Source organism: Fringilla coelebs (assembly GCF_963513975.1).
Source record: "Fringilla coelebs genome assembly, chromosome: 10".
NCBI classification, from domain to species: Eukaryota; Metazoa; Chordata; class Aves; order Passeriformes; family Fringillidae; genus Fringilla; species Fringilla coelebs.
This window is the reverse complement of record NC_140036.1, coordinates 15,937,698-15,965,177: the sequence shown is the minus strand read 5'-3', so window position 1 is coordinate 15,965,177 and position 27,480 is coordinate 15,937,698. Positions and strand designations below refer to the sequence as shown.

Below are 27,480 nucleotides of genomic sequence, written 5' to 3'. Positions count from 1 at the left end.
AAACTTTGGTTGCCAGCCCCCATGCAGATTATGCAAGATGAGGAGCTGTGGGCTGCACACCTTGTGGCTCCTCAAGATCTCTCTTCACCTGCCTTGCACCCTCCACCCACACCTTCCTTCTATTTTGCTTCTTTTTATTGTCTTACCCAGTCTTGGGCTTGATGCTGGCTTTCTGCTGAGCTGTGATGAGCCAGCACGGATGAGGGGCTGGAGTCCCAAATAGGGACCTGATGCTTCCCACCCCAAGGGCCCCTGCTTTTGGCAGTGGGGCCAGGATCCCAAAGGACAGCCTGGCTTCTGAAATCTTTAATGCTGGGGCCGGCCCTCAACTCACATCTGTGGTGAATTTCCCAGACTGGCATCATGCTGTTAGGGGAGGACAGTTTGGTGTAAATCTTGCATGAGTGAAGTTAGTCCATAGTCTGTGTTAACCCTCGTCCCTACTGACCGTGCTGAAAGCCTCTAGCTCAGCATGGGGCACCTGGGATGAGCTGGTCTCCTCTTTGCCCTGACAGGTTTCAGTGCTCCCAGTGCTTCCATAACTGGTCTTCTGCCAAAGTGCACGTGCTGTTCCACATGTACCACAGCCCAGGCTGGGGCACGGTGTGGATGCGGATCTTTCGCCAGAAATGCAGGCGCTGCCCTGACTCCCGGCTGGAGGATCCTCAGTTCAGCCCGGACACTGTGGAGGCAATTCTGCACAACCTGGTGATAAAGATCCTCCAGTATTTCTACAAGAAGCCTGTCCAGCGCTCTGACCTCCTGGAAGTCGTGGTGGATACACCAGTGGCAGGGCCCCATGACCGTGCCCGCTGCGAGGGCTGCGAGCTTGGCATTTGCAGCAGGTCACAGAGGGCCCCGGCGCTGGAGGCCTGGAAACCCTTGATGGATGAGGATGAGGCCAGGATGCACAGCAGCAAGCCATGGCTGGGCTGGCCATCAGATGTCTGGAAGTCTTTAACAAATACGGGGCAGGCTGGAACCCATCACACGGAGTCACGGTCATCCCTGGGATCAGATGACTGCAAGCCCTTGGTTGGTGTGGACAAGGCCAGGACCCATCGCACTGAGTTGAAGTCAGCCCCAGCAGGGGCTGCCCGGAGTAAAAACAAATCCAGGACATCTCAGACCCCAAAACACCACGGCTTAAGGCCCCATGAAGCCTTGACCCACCACCCCTCACCCTCCAACAGCAACTTCTCCTGGAAATGGTGCTGCTGCATTGGCAGCTCTGTGCTCTGTGTTGTGGCACTGATCATCTTCATTGTGCTTTATTTTACCATCATGTAGAGGGACCTGGGGATCACAAAGAGGAGCTGGGGCAATGGCTAGGGAAGCTGGAGAACTGCCTGGAAAATTGGATACCCAAGGCCAGCCCTTGCTCTTGGTTCAGCAAGCTCCCCAGCTCCTGGTGGCATGGGAGCACACTGGGATGCCTTGGCCAGGCACTTTGTCCAACAGCCTTTGGAAGACTGATGGGTCTGAGGGATTCTTATGGGACATACTCTGTATGAGGATGAATCTCCCAGCTAGCCCATGCACAGAATGAGGTTTGTTACTTGCAAGATAAAACAATCCCCTTCTCCTCAGCCCAGGAATGCATTTGTGCTTTTTAATGTCTCAAAAGCCTTTTCTAGGAGTGTGTGGGCATCTCGACGGGAAGCCTTGGGCTGTTTTTATCTCCCAGTGGAGCTCTGCTTCCAGAGAGGCACATGCCCAGTCTGCCCTGCCTTTGGCTGGCTGTCTGGGTACCCTGCAGAGGGGGCAAAGGGTGCCAAACTTGGCAAGTGCAAGAAGACTGTGGCAGCAAGTCCAAAGTCTATGCCCCAGTTATGCAGAAATTGCAAATATTGGGCTACAGGGTCTGGGCAAAGGGGAAGATGCAGACTCTTGCCTTCTGCTACTTCACCCTTCGGGGCTTTAGGGACCTGGTGGGTGTCATAAGGCTGGAAGAAACCTGCTGTCCCCATGCAGCTGAACACTCTGACTCTTACCTTCCCTGCAGGGCAGCTGGGCTCCTGCAGAACTTACCTGTGGGCACAGCATGTCCTGTGGCCACAAATGATTTCAGCTGGGATGGAGAAAATGTTCTTCTTTGTACCTGTTACTGCACTGTGCTTTGGATTTAATATGGGAATAATGATGTTGATAGCACACTGATGTTTTACTAGTTGCAAGTAGTGCTTACTCTAAGTCCAGGACTTCTCTGTTTCCTGTGCTCTGCCAGTGGGTACTGAAATTGATTTTAGACCTCTCTGTCAAATTAGTCCAACAAGGAGCAGATCTGCAGAACCACTGAGGCAGCTGTATCCATCCTCACCTGGCTTTGCAAATGATTTGATGCTGAAGATAGGTATGATATCAAAGATTTCATGACTGAATTGGTGGAAGAATGATAGGCTGAAGGAAAAAAAATAACCAAACTCAGTGTGGCTCACACAGCATCAATTCCTGGCTGTGCAGCTTCCCATGTGCTGTCCTCTCCTCCCTGTTGTATCCTGAAGGGCCCTTTATGCTGCTTTTTCTGCTACTGTAAGGTTTGTCTTTATTCTCAGCTAGACAACCTGCAGGCGATTGGTTAAGAAAATAAATATAACAAGAAAACACTGTGTGGTCCGGACGCCGTGTGGATTTGGTTTCTTAAGTGCTCTAATCTGCTTCTATCCCACCTACCTTCTCTTCACCAGCGCTTTCTCCGCAGCCTCAGCAGCCCTGGCCGTGTACCCACCAGATGGAGCTGCAGATCTCCGGCACTGCACCGGGAACCGCTGGGACCGGCGACCCGCCGGCACTGCGAGAGGACAGCACTCCCCACATCGGGGATGCCCTCCCTCCTTTTCTGTGGCAGCTGCTGCCCTATGGCATGGTCCCCCCGAAGCCCACCCTCCGTGGGTGCGGGGCTGGGCCGTGGGTGAGTGGCTCTGATGAGTGCCATCCTGCAGCCCGGACCAGCTTCCTTCCCTCCTGCGCTGCGAGCAGCCCGCCCCTCCCCGCCAGCAAGGATACGGCCAAGTTTATTGCTGCCATTGCCCATAGCCCTCTCTTTCCATGCTGAGGATTTCCCAGCCCCAGGGACCGTGTCTGGGCTGTCTGTGCCTGCCCAGCCCCCCAGCTGCCGGGTGGGAACTCCCTCGCCTCTGCCTGAGATGCCAGCTCTGGTGGAGACCACATCCCTGCAGGGGTCCTTGTTTTCCTGCTTGAGTCTCTCTGCTCTTTCTCGAGGGCACACCCACCTCTTGCTCCCCTGGAAGTCTTTCATACACCCACTGTGCTCCCCCTTCCATGGCCTTGTGAGAATACGCTCCTTTTCCCCTCGTCCCCTCCTTGCTGCTGCCTTCTTGCCTGCCTGTGTCCTCATCCTGTGCAAGCATGTCCCCTCCCTCATGCAGCCCCTTCATCTCCAACCCAGTACTCAGAACCACCTGTGCTTCTTAGCCATGGCCTCATTTTTGTGGTCCTCTCCAGGATACCTACCCCTTTCCAACATGCAGTTGTGGCCATTACTAGTTTCTTAGCAAACTGCCTTCAGAATTCTGCTTTCTGTGGCTCCTGGCACTTTTGGGTTCAGAGCAAGCACTCCTGGCCTGGCCAGGCCCCCAGCTATCATGGGAGCAGCGAGCCCATCCCAGGGGATGAGGGAAGAAGGATGCTCTCCTGTGCAGGCCCTGTCTGCCCCCCCAGTCTGTCTGAGATTGGGCTCTGCTACAGCCGGCTCTCAGCTCATGCCTGGCACTCGCAGCCAGGGACAGCAAAACTTCACCCAGGGATGTTTTGCTGGCTTTTCACCACAGCCAGACTGATAAATAGCTGTCTCCACGCCTGTCTCCCCGGAGAGAAGCTCTCACCATGCTGGCAGGTTGCGCGGTGCCAGAAATGCAAAGCCCATTGTTGGTCTCGCTTCTCCTCTCGGCTGCCTGTCCCCAGCCCCCTGCAGCCACCGCAGTGCCCGTGGGTCACTCGGGGCTGGCACTCGGCAGCCGCAGCTCGGTGAGCGGGGGGCGAGGGCTGGGCTGGGTCGGGGATTTCCCGGCAGAGCTATTGAGTCTGTATTCACCACGGATCTGTCAAAGGGCAGCAAGATTTTTAATTGTGCCCCAGGGCTGTCTAGGCTCAGATCCTACAGATGATGGTTTAATGCTCAGGGGACCAGGCCTTTATTTTGCTTTTTCTCTGTCCTCTCCTCTACTCCTGTGATGTCTCTGGAAGCGTTAGCAGACCTGTGAGCCAGCCAGACCCACCGTCCTCCTCCCTGCCATCAGTGCAGAGGAGCCTGGTGCTGTTTTTCAGTTCTGTGCCACAGGAAAACAGGGATCAATAACCCAGCTCCCAGCCCTGGAGGGAGGCACATGGGAGGAAACAGCCCCCATTATTTTAAGCTCTCTCCAGAGTGGAGATTCTCACCGTCTCTGATGCAGAGATGTCCGGCAGAGTTTTGTCCCTGCCTCAGCTCTCATCTGAGCTCACTGCAGGTCCTCTGCTGCGAGGACATGTTCCTTCAGTCCAACAACTAGTGGGAATGGGCTGATTTTTCGCACCTTTTAAAGTAAAAGTCACATACCTCATATTTTTTTCCTTATGTCAATTGAACTCAGACTTAATTGCTATTCTCAGGAAACAGGTTTCTGCCCTCTGCTCCTGCCACTACCCCCATCGCCAGTGATGTGCTAAGGCTATAAATAATTGAAGGCAGGATCTCCTCTGTCGCCCTTTTTTTGTGATTTGTATTCAGGGGCTGCTCAGGGTCTGTCTCAGCCCAAGAAGCTGCACAGGCCAAGGCTGAGCAGCCGTCAGAGTGAGGGATGGTGTGAAGATTCTCCTGGGAGTTCAGGCTTGCCTGGCAGATATCAGCAACCAGCCTTAACCATGATCCTCTTGGAATAAAAGCCACAGGGCACAAGCTCAGTACATACAAAAGTTTTATTTTGTTCTCAGGAGGAAGACTAAGAGAACCATCCTTATCTGACATCAGGTATTTTACAGACTGTAATATATATAAAAAAAGGAAATACATATATATTAAAAAATACCTTGCAGTTACATGACATAGCCAAGAGTACAGTTCATAGTGTATCTGTAAGTTCAACCTTCCTTAGGCCTTCTCCTCCTCTACAAGTTCTACAAATGGCTTTTTGGATAGCAAAACGTCAGAGTGGCTCATCCACTGTTGGCTTCTTCCTTTCATGGAAAAACCAAAGTAGGAGGAGGAGGAGAAGGAGAGTCCTGAAGGAGGCTGCAGGCACGCAGAGAGCACAGCAGGCAGTTTTTGCATGTTGCTTACAGCTATGCAGGCAAATGAAGGAGAAGGTCCTGCTGAAGGAAGGACATCTCACCTGACCTTGCTCCTTGCTGGGATTGTGTGCATGGGCCATGGAGGGGAGCTGGGGAGATATGAATACTTCTGGTGTGTTAGGTGGGTTTGAGTCAGTCTAGAAGGACTTGGACACCTGCGAAGAGGCATGAACAAACACTGAACACCACTGGTAACCTGTAAAACAGCTAAATAAGCGGCCTCAAAAGCAGTGAAAAGGGACTAGGTTCTTGCAAGAATGAATGAACTGTCATGCAGGACTAACCAGGCCCCTGAGAAAGAGATGAAAACCAAGAAAGGGTGTTTTATATGAAATGATTCTGCTGCTTAGATAGAGCTGATGTGAAGCTGTCTTATAATGGAAAACTTTCCTTGGGAGGTCTGCTGTGGCTGGAAACCACAGAGCTAATCTCAGCTAATCTCAGGGTGGGACTGGAGAGGGCTTCAGGTGATAGAAGACTGGAGAAATTTTTGTGGCTGGAGGTCAGGGTGATGCTGAGTTCAAGCCCTGCTCTGTGTCCTCGTGTTCTCTGTGGGTCACTCATCCCACATGGTGGGATACAGGTATCCCTTTTGGGCTGTGCTGTCTTGGCAGCTGTGGCTGAAGTTTAGGGCTAAATGTGGATGCATCCTCACATCTTTGGAGCCAGGTGGATATCACCTGAGATGCTACCACGAAAGATGTTTATTTGCCTATAAAAATAATGGCAAACTCTCAGGACTCTCTCACTATTCCTTGCACAGAAAAGGGCTTCACCAGCGTGGGGAACCTGTGAGGTCCAGGCCTGCCCACATGGGTTTCCTGCACTGTCCATAGGCTCTGAAGCTCTGTAGTTGCATCCTCTGACAGAAGGATCTGGCCAGAGAGTCCTGGGGGTGGGGACAATTCCCTGTACACAGCACAAAGCTTTGGTGTCAGGGAAACGCTGCCTCAATCGCTGTGCCTTTTTCCTGGCTCGGAGGGAAGTTCCCTGGAGTGTGGGTGAGGCTTGCAGATGGGCAGCACATGCAGAGGACACCAGCTGAGATCTTGTCCTTCGGCCCCTCCTTCCAGCTCCCTAGCAAGCATTTCCTAAGAATGCGAGCGAAGGGATGCAGGACCAAGCGAAACAAATGACCTGGCAAGGGCTTGGCATGCGTGGAGTATCGTGGCTATTGCTTGCGAAAGACCCGAGTCTGGAGCACATTAAACAATAACAACAAGAAGAAAGGGAGCCGCGGTGGCAGCAGGCTGCTTAGTCGCTCATCTCTCCAGCTCTGGGTCCAGAAATGTCCATCTCTCTGAGGAGCCTGTTTTCTGCTCCACCCAGTCCACGTAGTTGGAGACCTTGGTGTACACACCGTACACCTGCTTGCTGCCGCACTCCTCCGGGCCACCCCACGAGACCAGCCCTTGGGCCACCCACCTCCTCGTTCCTGGGTCCTGGATGACGAAGGCTCCCCCGCTGTCTCCCAGACAAGTGTCCTTCCCCCCCTCGTAGTAGCCAGCACAGAACATGTTCTCGGTCACGCTGTAGTTGCCCGAGCGCGACTCGTAGCTGGTCTTGCACTCGGCGTGCAGCACCACGGGCAGTTTGACGTACTGCAGGATGTCAGACAGGGTCCTCATGCCTGAGCTGATGATCTCATCCACTGTGATGTTGGGGTTGGAGATCCCCCAGCCAGCCACCAGCCCCAGTGTGTTGGGCTGAGGCCCCTCCAGCTCGTGCTCAAACTGGGGCAGGCAGACAGGCATGACATACTTCCCCATGGTCACCTTCTCCTTCAGCTTGACCAGCGCGATGTCGTGGTTGTAGTTCTGGATGTCAAACTCCTCATGGAGGATGATCCTCTCCACTGTCCTGTTGACAGCTTCCATCTTATTCCTCACGTCATGAAGGGCCAGATAGACGGTGACGTGCTCCTTGGAGACGGGGATGACGGTCTTGTCCCGCCGCTGGGACCGCAGCACGTGGGCGGCCGTCAGCACCCAGGACTCTGAGAGCAGGGCCCCGCTGCCGAACCATTTGTCGTTGGGCACGCGGGACATGTCCTCCACCACAATCAGGGCCTGCCAGGGGAAGAAGCCGGGCTCCGCGTTCCGCCCGCCGATGATGCGCTTGATGATGCCAGGCAGAGGACGAGCCGGCTGGCCACACACTGGGGACAGAAGGGACAGCAGTTACCTACAGCTTATTTATCTAGGGAACAAATGAAAAGGGCCGTGTGGCTGGTTACCTTCAAACCAAACACTCTCTTTTGTCCTTTTTGGTTTTGTTTTTCTTTCCATTTTCAGTTTCTGGAGGGATTTGGCTAGATCCACACCACTTCAGAAGCAGAAAGGCCAAATGAGTAATCTTACAGCCTCACTGTGACCCGTGAGCTCACCCAGCCCTTCCCAGACCTTTCAGGCACTTGCCTGACTCCTGCTCAGTGTGCCAAGAGACCCAGGGGAATGATGATGGGAGGACTGGAGCTTGACATCAACCCAGTCTCACCCCTCACTCTGAGACCTGTCACGAGGTCTGTGTTCTCACAGCCATGGCATTTGCCCTCCTGGAGCTGCTGTGGCTGGAGAAGGCTCAGCCATGGGATGTTGCCTAGCACCATGGGCTTTACTCCTGCATCTCATCAGCCACAATTCAGGCAGCCAAACCAGAGGCTGTCTGCTCAGCTCTTCAACAGACCCAGAATTAATGCCTGAAGAGCCCTGACATGGTGCCTGCTTTGCTCCCAGAAGCACAGCGTTAGGAAGATGAGGGAATCAGGATGCTGAAGGTGGCTCTGAGAGGTTGGACAGGGTGGGGAGTGACAATCCTGTCCCTAGGGAATTTAAGCCTTAGGATATGGCTGTTGGTGGCGGGGCTGATTCCTGCCTGTGGCAGCACTGTGGAACAAGACTCAGGTGGCTTGGGAATGCTGATATCACTGGGAGGTTGTGGGAGCCTATTTGGGCTTGTCCCAAATCACAGGAACTCAGGTGCTGATCTCATCCCTCTCAGTCTGCAAAAACCCCCCCAGATCCTCCATGGAAAGTGCTGGGGCTCTGCCTCAATGCCACCTGTGCTGTGGGGAGGGGAGGATGCAAACCCTCACAAACAGAGGCTCTGACCCCTCAGGGGGGTGGGGTCGGGGTGAGAATCAGTCTTGGAACCAGGACAGGAACACTGGAAGCTGCTACTGTGGATTTGTTGAGGCTGGGGTCTCTCTCTTGGAAAAATGTAACTCTAGCAGGGAGGGAACATGGTGAATGTGTCTCTGCATGTGCTCCACACCCCTGTCTTTCCCAATGCTGAAAGGAATAAAAAACATGCTCAGGAAAAGAATTCCTGTGTCCCAGCCCAGCTGCTCTGCTGCACCGAAGCCGATGGCCGTCCCAGGGAGATGCTTTTAGAGGAAGTGCATCCAGCCAAATATTTATTCTATTAAATTACATATCAAAAATGCTGACCAGGCTGCAAATGCTCCCACTAATGGCAGAGGCAGGCATGGAGCAGAGGTTCCTGGAAAAGAGGTTCCTATTGATGGGGAGGTGCGTGAGACACGGGAAGATCTGAAGAGCAGCTGGCCAGCTGCTGCCGGCAGATGCCGATCTCAGGAGAGCGTCACCCTCTCTCTGGGATTTTCCATTTTCCTGAAGTCTCTCTGACTCCTGTCACTAATCACAAGGCCTGGAAATGGCCCATGAAAACAGCTATGGCCCCAAAGCTGTCCCCGTATGCTCCCAGCTCAAATTAGTTCAGGCTGAAACATCAAGCAGAGATGCAGAGAGCAGCTGCCACAACAAGAGCAGCCACAGCCCTGGTCTTGGAGCTTTGTGGGATGCAGGGAATCTTAGGAGTCCTTCCTCTAGCCTTGCAGTGTCTCAGCATGGCTGGAGAGCAGATACCCTCCAGGGGGTTGGGCCCGTGTCTGAACCCAGGGTGGTTGCAGCTGCAGCTGCTGCAGGGCAGTCAGATCCCTGCACCTCTCTGGAGAGCCATCCCTGCACATCCCACTGCAGTCCACGCCCAAACTGCCTCCAGGCCCCTGAAGTACCAGCCAGTCTGGCCCCATGCTTGGCCACGGCCAGAAACTCACAGAGACTTTTGTTTAATCCCAAGCAGGTGCCTGGCCTGGAAACTTGCTGGCTGCAAGCATTTCTGCCACTGCTCAAAGACTTGGGACATTTCCTTCCCTATAAAGCAGTTTGTTTTTTTCTGGAAGGCTTGAAGAGGTGATAATTGCTACTGGATGTGTACACACTGCCAGCAGGAGCTGACAGCCAGGTAATGCTCTGCTTTTGGCTAAAACCATCTCCAAGGATGCTAGCAGCTGAGCATGGTCAGTGGGCTGCTGGTTTCTTTGTGTGCTGGAGTGGGGAGCTTGGGGAGCCCTGAGAGCTGGGATGGATGTGACCCTGGTGCCACCACTGCACCCTGACTATCTGGGCCTGCTGGGATAGCAGGAAGCCTCTGTCCCCACCACCCTCCTGGCCATGCATTGTGGCACTTGGGTATGTATAGCTGGCACTGTCAGCAGGAGCAGGGTTCCTGCACGGCAGCATCCCCTCCCTGTGTGTCCCTGCTCGGCACCCCTGGCTGTGTGAAGCCACCCCAGCACGGTACCTGGTCTGCAGGATGGCAGCTTGGTCCCCAGCTCCTCACTGCTCCACTGCCCCAGTGCATCACACGTGTAGGTGGCTGTAAGAGAACAAAGTGTTAGCTGGGCTCCGGTCCTGGCACCAGGGATTGTCCTTTCCAGTGAGGAGACCTTGCCCAGCTGTCAGGGCCCCTTGAACCCTTTTCCAGAGCAGGATGAGACCTCCCTTTTAATGCCCCCTGAGCTCCATTTCTGGGGCCATGGTAGCTCTGCCCCCATGCAGGGACATGTCTCCATCCTCAGTTTCATTGCCTGGAGCTGTCTGGAGGGCTGTGCTATAGCCACAGCCTCTGCTGGCAGCTGCCTCCATATGAAAATGCTGCCAATGCCCATTCTGATAATTCATATGTGATGCTGGGACCATATGCAGGGAGATAAAAGCAGGAATACAAGAATGTGAAGAATTCTTTTGGCTTTGGTTGCTGAGGGAGCAGAAGGGAGAAGGGCTGGGCTGTGTATGCACCCTTTCTATTGTCCAGAACTGGGTCTGGAGGGTACAGAAAACTGTGGTGCTTGATAAACCACTTTCTGGTTTTTCTGTGGTTGTGGACCAAGGGGATGGCAGGAAAAACTCAGTCTGATATGATCCCACCACTATCTGTTCAGCTTGTTCTGTGCTGAACATTTGGGTGCTGGGATGAGGAGCCTTGCAGAGCCCTTCCAGAGGCTGCTGGACCTGGTGCTCTCTCCAGCAGCAGCTCCTTTCACAGAGACACAGAAAGTTTTGTAGTCTGCAGGGAGCAGATGGCAGGATGAGAAGGCAGAATGCAAAACAAACACCCACACTGCTCTGCCGAGGCTGTGAAACACTCAGGCAAAGCAGCCAGCAGGGCCAACTCCATCCTACCTGGTTGTGGAGCAGGATTTGTCCAGTCTGACAGTCCAGGCAGGGCAGACACAGAGTTTGGTATGTGCAGGCTACATCCACAGCCTGCAGCTGTTTGCAGAACACCCTGGAGCTGCCATCCCAAGCTCCCCCCACTTCCATCCCTCGTGCCCACCCTGGCTGTGCCGTGGGGACGTGGCCTGGCCCCACTGCTCACCGGTGCTGTTGGGGGCCATGTGGTAGTAGGGGTGCTGGCAGTGGTACTGGATGGCTGCCTGGTAGGTGGTCAGGTTGTTCCTGGTGGAGAAGGTGACAAAGCCGTGCTCCAGCTCCGGCGGCGCTTTGCAGTCAGCAACTGAAAGCCAACACAGAAGGGGGGTTGGACCCTGTGCTGTACTTGGGGCGTTCAGCCAGCCAGCAGGCAGGGAGCGCTGGGCTCTGGCATGGGATGGTGGTCTTGTGGGGCACACCAAGGGCCTGTGTGGTGCTGTGTCCCTTTTCTCTATGGCACTGTCCTGGCAGGGCAGCCTGGCTGTGTGAAACCCTCCCATGGCCACCCTGCACAGACAGAGCACGAGTGGCACCAGGGACATGGGTGGCATGTCCCACCCACAGGCTGTGTGACCAACACCACTCACACTGGTGGAGACCTCGGGCCTGGGAGCCCCTCCATGAGGGATCAAGATCTCTCTGCTGCACCAGTGGGAGGGGAAGAAGCCTGTCTTGGCAGGTGAGGTCTGTTGTGGGATGGTCCCAGAGTGTGTCTTTGCATTGTAGAAGTGTGCAGGGAGAAGCAGGCAGTGATTCACCAGTTGTGCACCAGGGGTGCTCCTCTGTGCACAAGGCTTTGCTGAGAGCACAGCCCTGTCCTTCCTGCCCTGGTCTTGCTCACCAAACAGTGCTGATGGAACAGCCCTGGGTCCTGGCTGTCCTATGACAGAAGGAGATGAAGGACGTGGAGAGTGTGCTTGGCTGGTCTGCAGGCAGGGATGAGGCCAGTACATGTGGGTGAGACCAAACCTGCTACCTGCTCCATCCCCCAAGACATCAGCAGGGATGGCTCTGCTTTACTAGTCCCTGGTGTTGACTCAGGATGTGATGGAGGGAGGAGAATTTTGGGGTGGCATTGCCCTTCCCCCTGGCCTGTCCATGGTTCCCTTTCTCCCCAGTGCTCTGCCCAGCCTCTCCCTGCAGCTTGTCCCCTGTATTAGCTTAGTGCCAACACTCCAGGGAAGGACCCCAGGCTGTGGGAGGGCTCATCTGCCAAATCCAGGAGTCACCTCCTTGAGCTGAGCCTCCCTACCACGTGGGCAGTTTACAGCACATTCAGAGGATGCTGTGCAGCCTTCCCTACCCCATCCTGGGTGACCTGCCCCAGTGGAGGGCAGGAACCAGGGTCTGATCCTGCCAGGAAATGCAGTGCTCTGCAGCTGGCTTTTGCTGTGCTTAGGATGAGGGGTTGAGTAGGGAAACAGGGACTTTGCAGTAAGCAGGTCCTGTGGATCAGGGATGATGTGAGGTCTGGTGGTTCCCATGTGCTGCAGGATGTGAAGGAGAGCAGTTCTAACTGACCGAGGCTAACAAAGAGAGAATTCACTAGACACAGTAGCTGGAACCAGGGATATGTACCACTGCTCAGGATTGCCTAATTCCTTGGGTGAAAAAAGCCTGATTTATGGCAAAATACTGCAGCTCACCATTCACCAGGGTCCCCTCCACTGTCTGTAGAGACAGCAAGTGATGGGATGAGTGTGCAGGTGCAGGCAGGCTGGGTGGAGACTCTGGATACCTGTTTCCTTGCAGGAAAGAGGGAATGAATATCAGGGGACCATCCTGACCATCTCTGCTATGGGACCGTTTATGGCTGCAGGGCAGCATTCACTGGCCTGCACAGCCCATCTCATCCCTGTGTGTCCCTCTGACCTGGGCAGGCCTGATCCCTGGAGAATGGGCTCTTGCAGAGAGGTGTTGCTGCACCAGTGTCCCAGGTCCTGCTGAAAGGGTGAGGGCAGGGCATTCTTTCTGTGAGCCTTTCTAGAGTTTTCCTCAGGAAAGGGGCCATTTAGCATCTCTGTCTTTGTAGGACCAGAAGTGAACTGACATCCCCGACACACACCTCCTCCTCCTCTTCCTCCTCCTCTCCCAGCCTCTGGTCCACATCCCAGCATCCTCCTAGTGGAGCCTCCAATGCCCAGGGAGCACAGCACGTGTGCCCATGGTTCCTGGGAATGTGAATGGGGACAGATTCCAGGCTCTGACCTCCTTGAGCTGCAGTCAGCCTGAGGCCAGGCTGTCCTCTCCTCTGCCAGGCCAGCCGTGGGGAGCAAGGACCATCCATGCCCCTGTCTTGGTGCCTGCAGGACAGGGCTGGCCATGCCAACCCATCCTCCAGGCCTCCTTGTCCAGAGGGTCTGAAAGGCACCAGGACTCTTGGAGAGAGGAGGGGAAAGAGTGTTTCTTATTTGCAATGCTGGGCCACTGAGGAAGGACAGTGGGAGACTGAATCCAACCCACCAACCCAGCAGCCGGGCGGCCGTGCCACAGTCCTTGCAGGGCTGCCTTGGAGGGGAGCCAGGGCGGCCCAGGAGTCCGAGTGGAGAGGGAGGGATGCAGAAATGCTGGGAGCCAGCAGCAGCAGCACGTGGTGCCCAGGCAGTGCTGCTGGGGCCAGGCGGGCCCCCTTCCCTGGGGCAGTGTGTCAGCGGGAAGGGGGGCTCGACGCCCATTTCCTTCACCCTTCTCGAGACGAGACGGAGTTAAGAAAGCACCAGGCGTGGGGTTAGGAGTGCCATGCCGGTTAGACAAGCCACAGAGATGGATTTGGCAGCCAGGCCAGTGGAAAGGGAACCTGCCCTGGGTACTGGACAGATCAGAGGGGCATGGAGGCAGGCTGCCCGTCGGGGCGGCACGGCCGGCGCCAGCCTCACGCGGCCACTTGCTCCGAGCCGGCTCTTCCCTCTGTCTGGTTGTCGGCTCTATCTGCAGCTGCACCGAAAGCAGAGGGGAAGGAGGAGAGCAGAGAGAGAAAGCCCAATTAGTAGATGAGCAGAGAGAGACATGCAGGAAACCCAGCCCCCAAAACACCAGAAATCGTTAATGAGCTCCCAGTGAGCTGTGCCAGGGTGCCGTGGATGCCAGCGGAGCCATGGCCCTGCTGTGGACCCCCTCACTCTGCTCAGCCAGGGCAGCCTGGGGGTGGTGGCTGGGAGAAGCTGTCACAGGTTTCTGTTTAGCCTCTCCAGGCTATGGAGCTGGATTTTATCCACTTTGCTGAAAAGTTTTCTATTTTCTGCATTGTTTGTGCCTTGCCTCGCACAGATATCCCTGGGAGGTGGGAGTCTTTGCAGTCTGGAGGTATAAATTGCCCATTTAGGGGCTTCTTGGCTTTCCAAAGAGGTCTTAGAAATTTAGTGTCGTGAGTCGTATTACACAAGAAGGGATTAGTTCCAGCCCAGCTGGAACAATGCAGGTAATGATTTCCATTTTCTCAAAAAATTAATAATTTTTGGTGTTAAAAATATTTACCTAGGTTTTGTTCTAAGTTTTAGACAATGCAAAATTTTCTCTGATCACTGTTCAAGTTGGATAAAATCAACTGGAATTTGTGGTAGTGAGAGTGTAGGAGTGAGGAGTTCCCCAGTAGGACAGAGGCATCACTGACCCCCACAGCTTTTAAGGAGCCATTTCAATTATTAATCTATTTAGCAAGTCTGAGAGCCTCCCAGTTTCCATTTGGCCTGAGAAAACATGAATTAGAACTCCAGAAATACTCTTTCTTCCAAGGTAAGATACACAATTATTAAAAGCGTCTGCCCAGATGAGATGATTCAAATTATCACCTGTCCTTTCAAATGGCATTTCTTTTCTTCTCTCCATTTCTCCCATTTTAAGGCTTGCAAATATTTGGGCATATTTCTCTCCCCTCTCACTTACCTGAGCAGTGCTCAGTTTAGGCTAGTACCTGGGACCTCTCTAATGCCCTGCATTTTAATAACCTCCATTTGGAAAGAAATTTGGACCAGGAACTAGATTATCCCATATTGTCCCAGGCTTACCTGACAGAGCCAGTTCTCAAGAGCCAGACTTGCTCTTTCTTTGACAGGGAGACAGCAAAGTGGCTCACAAATCAAGTTATATGAGTAATCTAAATGAAAGCACCAATCTCCTGCTTGTGGCATTTGGCCTGAGCCCCGTTATGTTATCCAAGAACAAGCCAAAAGAGCTCTGCAGGGTTACGTAGCCTCTCTGGCTGGGTTTGTGTCTCTGAGTAAGGAACTCCACTCTGGCAGGGCAGCTCACATTAGCATGAAATGATTTTAGCAGGAAAAGGACACTGGCAGGGTAGGGAAGGGTGTCCTTACTTTTGCAGATAGGGATCTTGTTACTCCATGTGCCATCCTTCAGACACTCGATCTGGAAGGAGTCGCTTTCCACATTATCCTGTGCAGAAGGTACCAACAAAAAAAACCAAAACCAAAAAGAACCTATCAATGTTCAAGGCAAAGAAATAAATCTCTCAATAAAAAGGGAATTTCTCGGTGATTTAGTCAGGTTATAGCTAGCATCCCCTGGAAGAGGACTTTTTTAGCTAAAAATTGCAATAAAATCGTAATGAAAAACTTGAGTTTTCTTGATGCCAGCAACTCAGTGGCATGCTGAAAGCCAAAGAACTGGAGTCACTTATTCCTGCTGTAAATGATGGGATGGGTAAGGAGGCAGCTCTGCATGAGGGATGGGACTGGGAGGAGATCAGAGAAATACCCAAGTCCATGTTGGAAGTCAAAGTGGGCTACTGGCTTGGATGGAAGACAGCCACCCCATGAGTCAGCCACGCTCTCTGTGGTTCTCAGCTGTTTCCCAGAGAGAGCCTGCCAAAGTCCTGCCCCCCTTGACTCACTAATGCTGTCCCCAAGTCCCCAAGGACCTCTCAGTCAGTGGAGGCTGGCCTCTGCAGGGCTGCTGAGACAGTGCCCACTGAGGTGGGGGGCAGGCAGAGCCCTGGCAGCTGCCTCAGAGGTTTTGCTGATTTTCTCTGGCAGGGGTGGCAGGCCTGATGTTCTGTGAGGATGCTGGCTCTGGAGGGATGCTGAGAGGGCGGCTCAGGGAAGGGCTATCTCCTCTTTTCCTCTGCATCTTTGGAAAGGAAAGGTGCTGGCTCTCAGAGGAGGTCTTTTCCTCGCCCCTGCGAAGGGGATGAGGATGATGTGTGATTGAGTTCACTCTCCCAAAGATGCAATGGCTTTGAGAGGAAGTATCCTCTTCTTCCTACCCATATTCCCAGCTCCATGTTGTCAGTCCATACCTTCAGCACTTTGTATCCAGTGTTGCAGCTGATGACAACCTGGTCTTTGAAGGTGTACTTGGCTTGAGAAGGCTCAATTTTCCCATTGATTGGTGGTTGCACCAGTGGGCACGGGTTTCCTTTGAATAGAAAGCAAATGAGGCTAAACAGAGGAATAAATGGAGCAAATGTTAAGTCCCAGCTCTTCCAACCAGCCAGAATTTGAGCATCTCTGCCCTGCTTTTACCCTTAGTCTACACTGGCATGGCTCAGCCAGGCTCTTTTAGAAGGCATGGAGGCTCCATGTCTTTCCTTCAGTCTGTAATTCTCTGTCTTGGAGCATTACAAATCTGGGAGCTAATAACAGTAGCTTGTGCAATTATCCTGCCCAAAATTGCTCTGCTCTGCAATATGGTCTTGTTTCAGAGCCCAGTTGTTGTAGGGGAAAAAAATAATCCTTTGGAGGGAAGGCTCCATGTTACTTTATGCCTCTCCTAATGTGATTTTTGGAACAGATCCTTTCTGGAGACAGGATCATGGGCTACCAAATTCATGCTGTCCACCTTTATAAAGCCCTTCCCATTCCCAAGCCCCACAAACAGGAAAGCAGCAGGAGTTACCAATTGCTGTGTATGACAACTTCCAGCCCCTGTTCTCTCCAGAGTTGTCACTGTGGAAGCGGATCTGCACGCTGTTGGTTTGGGTTTCAATGCGTCCTGGGGACTTTTCTCCACAGAAAGGTCCAAACTCCTTTTGGCCTGCTTTGATCTGCCGAGGCAAAGATGAGGGAGTGACTTGAGGGGGCTCTTTGATCCCTGAGGCCAAAGGATGGGGCTGGAGCGGGGCTTAAGCACCATGTGTTGAGGGGATGTGAACGGAAAGAGGGCCACTGTTGGCTGGAAAGGTGACAAGCAGATGTGGTAAGAGACATGGGGTCAACAGAGCATAAGGCTCCTGCTGATTCCATCATCCCTGTTTGGACTGGGGTGATTCTGATCCCATCACCAGAGCACTGGGCACACAAAAGGTGAGTACGAGAGGAGGAGAGTCCAGAGCCCAGCTCACCTTGATGTGGTCATATGGACAGGTCACCTCGGGGTGGTCTTCCACATCAAAGCTGTCCTCAAAATTCAGGGTGATGAAGAAACCCTCCTCCAGCTCAATCCGGTACAGGCAGTCCGAGCTCTTGGGGTAGGGGCTGGGGAAGTCAGCGCTGGTGATCACCCCGCTCCTCTGGGTGTAGAGGTTGTCACTGCACTCCACTGAAACACAGCCATGGCTCCATCAGGGCCCTGAGAGTCAGGTCCCAGCCCTGACCATACTCAGGAATTCTCCTAGTGGAGTGGGGTCTGTTGGGTGCATCCATGGATTCCGAATATGGGTACATGGATCCCAAATATGTGTCCATGCAAGGAGAATCTCACACAACCAACTTCCAAATATGCCTGTGGCACAGAAGCCCTGGGCTGAGAGCTAGTCCCAGCTAATTTACATGATGCAGGTTCAGAGCAGGGACTACAGCTTTTCATTTTTCTGACCTGAGGAGATCTATAGAGCTTATCTGAGGAACACAGCCCCGGGAGAAGGAGTCCCAGACTACTGGTTTGTAGGGGAAGAAGCACCTTATCCCTCCTGGCAGCAAAAAAAGGGCTGTTTTGCCTGTGCTTGGAAGGTGTGATGCTTGCTCAGGGACCCTCTGTGTGCCCATGCCTGTGTGTGGGCTGTGCCTGTGGTACCTTTGCAGGTCCTGTTGTCGGAGTGGAGGATGTAGCCAAACCTGCAGGAGCAGTAGTACCCGCCAATGTAGTTGTGGCAGTAGTGGTCACAAGCCAGCTCCTCATCACTCTTCTCCTGGCACTCATCCACATCTAGAATGGAGTTAACAAGGAAAGAAGGTCACCCTGAAGGTCTCCACATGTCACTCTTTGTGGGAACATTTGTCATAACACGAGAAATCTGTTAACCCACGCCGCGGTTCACATGAGCACCCAAGGGTGGCCCAAGGGTTGCACATGATTTCTCCTCTAGCCTGGGAACCCACGGCTGACCTGAGATGTGGTCCCTGCAAATCTGGTTCCCTACCCTAGCAGGCTGGCCCTGCAGGCTCCAATGCTGCTTACCCACGGCGGTGTAATGGGCATCGAAGCCAGTGAAGCGTTCCTCGTTGGAGAAGTCAGACCTGAAGGTGAGCCCCATGTAGGGCCCTGGGGACAGGATCACTTGCTGTCCTGGAGCCTGCTCTGTGTCCGTTGTCTCCCTGCCACAGAAGGTTGCCAGCTCCTGGTCCTCAGTTTCAATCTGTTGGCAGAAAGAAGAGGTGAGCCTGGAGAGCCTGCTGTGTGTTCCCTGGGGAGGTCAGGCTGGGATTGGAATCATCCTCTCTATCCAGGAGCTCACACCTCTGCCTGTGCTTGCCCAGGCTGTCCCCTGCCAGGACTCACAAGTGTCTCCATGGGGCACAGGGACTCAGGTCTGCCTGTTCTGCCTGGAGGGGCCTCTGAGGCAGATGCCAAGAGCAGGTGGCATCCAAGGTGTAGGGAAGAGCTGGGGGGTGTAAGGGGAGGATGCAGGGTGGGACCCCATTTGGGAGGTGGGATGAGATCATAGGGTGGCAGTGCAGAAGAGGGGATGTGAAAATCAGTCCTGAGCTGTGTCATTCCCACTCAGAGCTGGTGGCACCTGAGATGCTTCCCCCCCACCTCTTCCCATGGCTCAAACACTGATCCATCTGTGTGAGGGGCCTAGAGGAGTCCCTGCCCATTGGTTTTGCATCAGCTCAAAGCAGCAGCTGTAATTTCTGTCCCTTGGGCTGCCTAGGACAAGCTTGGTCGTGTCCCTCCCACCCAGGCTGTCTGTCTGGCTCCAGAGCCGTGGTTCCAGGCACTGCTAGGACTCTCTGACTGTGCACCCAGGGGGCTGAGGAAGGGGAGTAATGAGCCAGGGTTCCCTGTTGTCATATCAGCACATTCAGTAGTCTCTGTGTGCATCCCTTTAAAACAGAGCCTTATCTGTGCCTTAAAGCACTGTAATCCCTGCAGAAAAACCTTCAGTTTTCCCTGGAAGCCCTCTCCTTTCCTTTTTCCTTGCTGTTTTCTCCAGCATTGATCCACCTCCTTCTCGTACACATCCCATCTCCAACCCCTGTCTCAACCACGACCTCTCCCAGGCAGTTCCCAGCACCCTGCCTGCTTTCCCCCAGGGATTTGAATATGAATAAGCCTCGGCAGAGGAATGTGATGAGCACCACCAGGCAGCCACCACTGCTCCAGCCAAGCCACCGCTATTGAGGCTGTGATGAAGTCTGCAGCCCCCCAGCACATGCCTGGGGAAAACAGTCATCTGCAGGGGGCCCACGGGGTCCTGGAGGTGTTGGAATGCTGCCCCTGGCTTGCTTGGCCTCAGCAAGAAGAGATCCTTCTCTGACTCCATCCCTGTCACCAAGAGCCCCCCAGGATGTGCCTGCTGGGGAGGGTCTGGGGCTGAAAGGGAAATTTCCCAGAGCTGAACAAACAGGCGGAAACTCGTTCACACCAGGGAAAGCCAACATGGAAATGGCAACTCAGCATGCCTTGACATTGCCTCCAGATATTTTCCATCCTCTCATACAAGCTGGAGCTGGCCAGAAAAGAGAGACACTTTCCGATGATAAATTTTGGGAATTTCGAGAAAAAACACGCACCCTGCTTTGGGGACAAAAACCCAATTGAATTTTTTTTTTTGTGTAACAGCGTTCTGGGGCAAAAAAAGAAAACAAGTAATTTGGGCTCCATCTGGTTTCAATCCCTTTGAAATATACTGTGGTGCTTTAGAATTGCTTTTAAATCTGAAAGATTGTTTTGAAATGAAATAGTGTTTCAGACTGAAAAACAGGAGTGCCATCATCAGAAGCAAAGGAAAAAGGCATTTCAGCCCTGATGCACAGACTTGGCAGTGCCAGCACGTGGAACACAGCCTCTTCCACAGAAAACGCTTTTTCTTAAGGAAATCTGTGGGAAGGAGGAATTTCCAGCCAGCTGCTCTGTGTGGGGCTGGTGGCTGTCACCTCTGCCAGGACTCAAGAGCCACCGTGTGGGCTCCCGTTCCTTGCCTCCAGCCCCAGGGAGCGCAGGAGCTGCAGCGCAGCATTCCCAAAGTGCTGGAAACCCTTCCCAATGCCCTGTGCCTCTGCTGGAGGATGCTGCAGCCATGGGGCCGGCCCCAGCACTGCCCCCAGCATCCCTGGATACAGCCCTGGAGCAGCAGGATGGGCCCCGGGAGAGCTGTGCTCTCCTCACTGGAGGTATCCACAGCCCCTTATCTGAGACGGGTCCCATGCCCTGAGCCACAGGGAGCAGAGGCAGCCCTTCAGCAGTAAACTAAACAGAGAGGTCATCATCCCTGGTTAATATTTGCTGCTTCTGCTGGGGACTGTATACTTTTTTGTAGATCATTTACATCCAGCGAGCAGGCTGGTAATTAAATCCTGGTTGTTTGTTTGGAGTTTCTCCCTCTCGGGTCACGATGTCGACGTTTTCACTAGAGAAGATGTGTCCCTGAGGGAAATATCAATTGCCACAGAGAAATTCCCTATAAAAATACGCTGAAAGAATCTTCCTTTGAAAAATAAAATATAGCGACACCCTTGTGCCTTAAATTTACCCGTGCCAATGCCTCCTGCTGTCTTCCCTGTTTTTTCTTGTATCCTCGGTCCCTCATTAAGAATTCTGCCCTTCTGGATGGGTGTAGATTGCAGTCCCTCTCTGCTGTGGCTCCATCCCTCTGCATTTTGGCGGGTGCTGTGGCTGATGGGTGTCCCAAGCTGCGGGGCCCCTCTGTATTCCCCCCTTGGGCGAAGGAGCTGGGATGCCCTGGCTGGCAGGAAAAAAATGCTGTCCCAGGGCATGGGGTGTTGGGGATGCCTGGGAGCACTGATGCTCTGGAGGTGCCTGCTGCAGCCAGGGGGTTAATGAAAATGCCAGGAACACCGAGGGGAATTTGGCCGGGCAGTTTGGTGTCTGCTGCCGGAGAGGAGCAGCAGTCGGCAATAGGAAACACAGCCGCCACCCGCCCCCCTCTGCAGCCCTCCAGGAATGCACTAATTGGACTGATGAAGGCCAAACATACCACTTGTAATATATATAAATGGCTCATTAGGCAGAGGAATCGCAGTGCTGGGCTGAAGACACTGGGAACATGACATGGGGAGGAGATGCTCAGAGCCAGGGCAGGGCACGGAGCGGCCCCCGCCGAGCGGCCCCGCGGAGTGTGGCAAGAAGGCAACACCCAGAGCAACGGGGCTGTTTTTCCACAATGCTGCTGCTACTGACTGCTGGGAATGAAGCAGGGACAGCCCCTGCAAAAGCCTCCATCTAAGTCTCCTGGAGATCTTCTCCCCAAGATACATCTAGGGTCCTTTCATACACTGCAAACATGAAATTGCCCTGAATTTCCACGGGAACATAGGTGGCAGCCCTGCTATGGGTGACCAAGGGGGATAGCTGGTTTCCTGTGCTGTGGGTTTGGCTTGGCTCCAAAGACTGTCCCCCCTGCATGGCAGATGCACCCACATGCCCTATTTATGGGCAAGGTTTGTTCCCTGGAGGGGCTGGGGGTGAAAAGAGACCCAGGCAGGATGCTGGGGTCCTGCAAGAGCTGATGACTTGCTCCCATGCCTGGTCTTTCTCCTCCCCCTGCGCTGTCCCCAGTGGCAGAGGGGAATGGCCAGTGCCAGCAGACACCTCTGCAGAGAGCTATCAGGATATGAAGGACCAGCAGCAAAGCCCTGGGCTCTCCCTACTCCCAGCTGCCTCCTGGGGCTCACAGGGCTCCTTTTGGGAGCCCACATTCCCAGGAAATGAATGACCCCCTGGCTGGGGCTGGCTGACAGGACCAAAAGAGGATGCTCTCCTCCTGAACCCCCACTTCATGCCAAACCTTCATTTGTGCCTTTTCTCCCTCGTTTGAAGAGAGGAAGGTGTACATGGGCCCTGTGCACCCTTCTTGCAGCCCCAGGCTGGACATGCACTGCCAATGAAAAACCAAGCCTGTTCCCTGGTCATACATGTGCCACACCAGTGCCCCCATCGATCACTGACAGGGTGACCCCCATCTTCATTCCAATCAAGGAGCTGGCTGCCAAGCTCTAGGGGGCTGATTTTATTCCAGGGCTTGACTGAGCAATGTGCAAAAGCCCACTGACAGCTCCCCAGGCTCAGATCTCTATAATAAGCTTGGGGATTTACTCATGATGGCCCTTAGAAGCCAGGATGCCCATCTCCCTCTCATTGTGCTCCTCAGTGACACTGTTCAAGTCATTTATCCTGATTTTCTAATCAGGGCTGTGGCTTTTGGGGTGCCCTGGGCCAGTGCTGCAGGTGTGCAAACCATGGTGAAGCCCTCTGCAAATGAGGAACCCCCAGACTGGCTCCCTGTGGATGGTGATGAGCTGGGCAGAGCCTGCTGAGCAGCCCAGCAAAGGGAAGGAGCAGGAAGAGGGTGGCTGGCTGCTCCATCTGTGTCCACATGCCCCTGGCAGGTGGCTGACAGGAGCCACAACACCTGAGCAGAGGCTGTATCCAGCGTGCTGAGGCCCAGAGTTTGGCTCTCCAGCATGTGACTGGAGTTTTCTACCTGCATGGGGGGCTTCTCCAGGTGGGTATTTTGGGGATGGCTGTTCCTTCATTCCTCCTGGCTCACTTCTTCACTGAAGTGCAACTCCCCTTCTCTGCCATGCCCATTTGCACAAACAAGCCTCCCATGCTGTGAGCATTTCTATAGGAGCCACGTCCATTTTTTACATCTATACACACAGGCACGCGTGCATGTGCATATATATAAATAAACAGCTATTGTTTTAATTAGCCATTGTTTCAGAGCTCTGGAAAGTGTTCCCTTCTGCAGACCACCCCGAAGGCAGAGGTCTGTGTGGGTTTACAGCTCAGATCACCCTGAGCTTGCCACTTGGGATGAGCTTCTACACTGCTTCAGAGCTTGGCTGTGTGGGCAGCCAGGGAGTGAGGGAAGCAAAGCCCAGGGCACAGGGGCTTTTTACCTGTCCTGAATTGAGTCCCCACCTGCTCAGCCCCTTTTTAACCTCCTTCTTACAGCAGTCAAGATGATGAAGACCCTGAATAAACAAGGTGTTTCTTCACACACACAGAGACACATAATCATATATTTAACCTGTCCAAGTCTCTGGCATGTGGTGCTGCAGAGATTAAAGTTGCTCATGAGCTCAGAAACAAATGGTACAAGTTCATAGATGGGGAATCCATTGAGCTCTCTGCCTGCGTTTCTGAGCTTCCTCACTGTCACCACCAGAATATTACAGAGAAGCACCTGTACATGGTGGGTCTGCAGTTATATTCTATAGCCATGCACTGCGGCCTTCCTCAAAGAGGGAGGTGATTGATGCTGGTTTTACAGCTTGCATTGGTGGAGACAGAGCTGGGCACACAAACCCAAGGAGGGAAACAGCCACGGACTCATTCACTGCTCCCCTTAATGTTTTCTAAGCCAGTGGTTTAGCAGCATCAAGACTGCAGCCTTACCCAGCAGAGTAACCTCTGGATCTCCTGGAATCCATCCATTTTCATCACTTTCCAAATGTAATTCTGTGGTGGAGGCTCCGCAAGCTGAGTTACAGCCCCGAGCAAATTTATACAGCTGAGATCTAAATCCCTGTGAAAAATACCTCCTTCTTATGGAAATCCAGCAGCAGGGAGAGCTGTGGTGCCAAGTTGGCACCATGGCCAAATAACAGGGAGCCTTATGAAAAAGGAAAAAAGAGCAGGGGTGAAGGGCAGGAGGAGGGGTAAAGCTTGGAATGGGGAAAGTTTCCAAGAAATCTGTTCCTTGATCTTACTGGGTTTTTAAAGCAATATATCTCTATATATGTCCCTGGGCCCTTGTGCTTGGAGAAGATCCAGGAGAAGCAGAAAGAGCTAATCAAACCTCAATGAGAGCTGTTAGTAGCAGGGTGAGTGCCAGCACAAAGGGGAAATTAAAGCAGGGAGCAACAGATCCTAGAGGAAAAAGCACAAAAATGTTTGCTTTGTTTTTTTAGGGCAAGAATAAAACAATAATTTCAATTATCTGGCAACAATAATTTCTATGGTTCCAGACCTGGGAGCAAGCTCCACCTGCCTCTGTATGAATGAGCAGGGTGGAGCTTGTCCTGGGTGATGATGTGAGGTGTGTTCATCCAGGCAACCTAGAAAGCACCCGCTTGCTACTGCTGATCTGCCAGAAGCTCCACACTTGAACATCTTCAGAGATATGGAGAGCCATCCTTGTCCTGGATGTGAAGGAATGCCCTGCTTGGAGAAACCTGTGGTGTACAGACAAGGTTGCTCTGGGGCACTGCAGTGTGTGGCCACCACAGTTTTGGGTAGGTTACCACCCAGCAGAGAAGAAATATTTTGAGGTTTTGGCCATGACAGCTCCCTGGAAACCTCCATAGCAGCCTCAAGCTCAGGTCTAACCTCTCCCTTTTGCTTCCTGTGGGGCTGGACAGGGTGTCCCGAGAGCCTGCAAGGCATGGCCAGGGATGCAGGCTGGCTGCAAGAGGCACCTACAGCCATGGCCTGACAGCGTGCCCAGCTCAGGGGTTCTCCTTGCTGGCACAAGTGGCACAAACTGGTGTTTAGCCACAGGTGTTTTATCAGCCCAGAGGTGTGAAAATCCCATTGGGTAGGGTAAGAATTAGGTGCCCAAATACTTTCAGAAATTTGTTTGTCTCTGGATAAGCTCTGGCTCTGGTGTCCCACTCACTGTTGGTGCAGTGGATGAAAATTCCTGAGCCCAATAAAATGGGAGACAGCTTTTCCAGTACTACTCTTTTTCAGCTGGCCAGGCAGCTCTGCTGTCTATCCCACCATGTGCCCTGAGATGTCACAGCTCACCTTCACATAGTCGTATTCGCAGAGGTAGGATGACTCCAAGTCAAAATGCATGAAGTACAGCTTGATTTTAAATCCTTCAGGCACAGAGATGTTCCACGTCATTTCCGAGTCGCTGGGATAGGAGTCAGGGAAGTTGGGAGACTGGATCTCCCCAAACATGTCTGTCAGCTCCACGGCATCTGCCACGCAGAGCAGCAAGGCACAGAAGGGCCAGGCCAGGGGGTACCTGGAACACACATGGGAGGGGATGAAATGAAACTCTGGCAGGGACAATGGCTGTGGAAGGCTCATCTCTGCCCGAGTGGATTGTGCAAGAGGAGGTGCAGCACCATGGCACCACGGGCAACCCCTGGGAGGTGCAGGTGGGATCTGCATGTGGCTCCCATGAGGGGAAAGCCCCTTCGAGAGGTGGGTGCCACAGGTGCCACAGGTGATGCAAAGGCACCTCCACACTCCCAGCCAGCCTGAAGTGCCATCAGGAGCTCGGCGTTTCCCAAGCTGCTGGAGCAGCAGCCACTGGCAACACATCCGTTAACTAATGGAGCTCTGGTGGGCAAATCTTCATTTAATGGAAGAATAAACATAAGCATGCTTAATAAAATAATGATGCTTTCTAAATCGATTTAGTGAAAGCATCTTGGCAATAACTGCAAAGTATCATTATTATTATTATCACTATTACTGCTGAGCCTCATCCTGCCAAATTGGGATCATTAACTCTCAGTAAATAGCACACATCTTTGCAGCTGGGCAAAGATGGAACCAGGCCTCAGCTTTGCAACCTTCAATGTTACACTCCTTCTCTCTTCTCTTCTCTTCTCTTCTCTTCTCTTCTCTTCTCTTCTCTTCTCTTCTCTTCTCTTCTCTTCTCTTCTCTTCTCTTCTCTTCTCTTCTCTTCTCTTCTCTTCTCTTCTCTTCTCTTCTCTTCTCTTCTCTTCTCTTCTCTTCTCCACACAGAGGCTGAGATTCATAAAGATGTTTTGTCATCAAACCCATCTTTTAAAAAATCTCGGTCTGAAGAGTTTGTCCCAACTTGTTACCAACTTATTTATCCCAGAGGAGGGCAGAGAGAACAGGTAAATCTGTGGTGGTCCAGCTGACTTCACACCAGCCTCGAGCTTCATTTAACATGAGAGGGAGCATGAGCTGAGTATTCCTCTGCACAAGGAGAGAACACCACCCATGCTGGAGGTGTGAACACAAAAGCCTCTGCTACTGCATAGGACCCAAAAAGACACTTTACACATAGTGGAGCACACAAAGGAAAAGAAACATGCAGGAAATAAGAGCCATTAAACATTAAAATTTCTAAAATAGCCACTAAGGCCTGGCAAAGGCTTGTAGGACAGACATTGTAACTACTCACATGTACACCTGGTTTCAAAATCAGGGCTTGATTTAGGTATGCTGGTGAGGAAATTGAAGCTGCATTAGTGGATTATTTTTAACCTGTCTGTGTTCTTTCAAAACCAGGGCGGTAAATTTCTGGGGTTCATTTGTGTAGCGCCATCACTTTTCTCAGCTCTTCTTTACAAAGAAGAGTAAATGGGAGCTGAGAAATTTGGATTGATTTTTCTTTCAAGCAGAGTGAGGTTGAACATGCCCTTTTCTGACAGCTGTTCTGAAACCACAAAAATGTGTGAAGGGAAAAACTGTTACTCCTCTGGTCAGAGTACATGCACGGGGCTGGATGCTGAGCTGGTGTCATGGGCATCACCTCCTCCATTTCAACAGGCTGTTTTCTTGTGCAGCTCTGCTTTCTCCGAAGCAGGGGGGGCAAAACAGCATCAAACTTCCTCCTCATGACAGCAAAGTCTTAACCTCATGTGAAGGTGACAAATGACCGTGCTGTGCACAGAAACCCGAAGCCCGCGCAGCAGGTCCCACCTCGCTGTGCCTCTTGCCCTCGGCCGTGGCAGAGCGGTGCCCATGCCGGGATGTCCCTCTGGCTTTGCCGGGATGCCGGCGTGCAAGCCGGGCTGCGGCACGAAGCCGGGCCGCGAGCATTGCCCTGTTCGCTCAGGGACCGGGGATCATCGAGAATCCCTCCCCAGCAGGACGCCCCCCCTGCCCGGCCGTGCCGGGGACCGCGGGGTGCGGGAGCCGGGGCTCGCCCGTGCCGGGGCACTCACCTCATTCTGCTGCTGGGAGAGTTTCCCGGCGGGTTTGGTGCGGACGATCGATGGCTCGCTTGCGGGGGACGGCTTTGCTTCTTTCCCAGCGCTCCGCTGTCCGCCTTATCTCTGTCCGGAGATTTGCGAGCGTGTGTGCGCCTATGTGTGTGTGCGTCTGGAGCTGTCTGGCATTTTCCATGCAGGTCACGCCTTCCCGTGCCTGCAGCCGTTCCCCACATCCAGGCAGGCAGGCAGACCTGCCCGCATCCGAGCCCTCCTCCCCGCCCGCCGCTCCCTCCTCTCCGCCGCGGGGCTGCCCTGCGCTCCAGCATTCAGCGGAGTTTTTGTCTTCCCTAATCTCCAGAGTTTTGTGTATGTGTGTGTGCCCGTGCACATTGTGTTTTCTCTCTCTCTTTTTTTTCTCCCCCCTCACAGCCTGCTTTGCCAG

General features: G+C 53.2%; 1 protein-coding gene across 1 annotated transcript; it reads right to left on the bottom strand.

Moving 5' to 3' along the window:
• Window positions 1–6,551: 6,551 nt before the first annotated feature.
• Window positions 6,552–27,271, bottom strand: MASP1 (MBL associated serine protease 1; the record flags this gene model as incomplete). Its single annotated transcript, XM_084212116.1, has 11 exons — window positions 6,552–7,447; window positions 9,895–9,969; window positions 10,972–11,109; window positions 15,116–15,194; window positions 16,057–16,175; window positions 16,656–16,803; window positions 17,101–17,297; window positions 17,772–17,903; window positions 18,156–18,333; window positions 24,918–25,143; window positions 27,051–27,271. The coding sequence occupies 11 exons, from the start codon at window positions 27,269–27,271 to the stop codon at window positions 6,552–6,554; spliced, it is 2,409 nt and encodes an 802-aa protein (XP_084068242.1).
• Window positions 27,272–27,480: the final 209 nt, after the last annotated feature.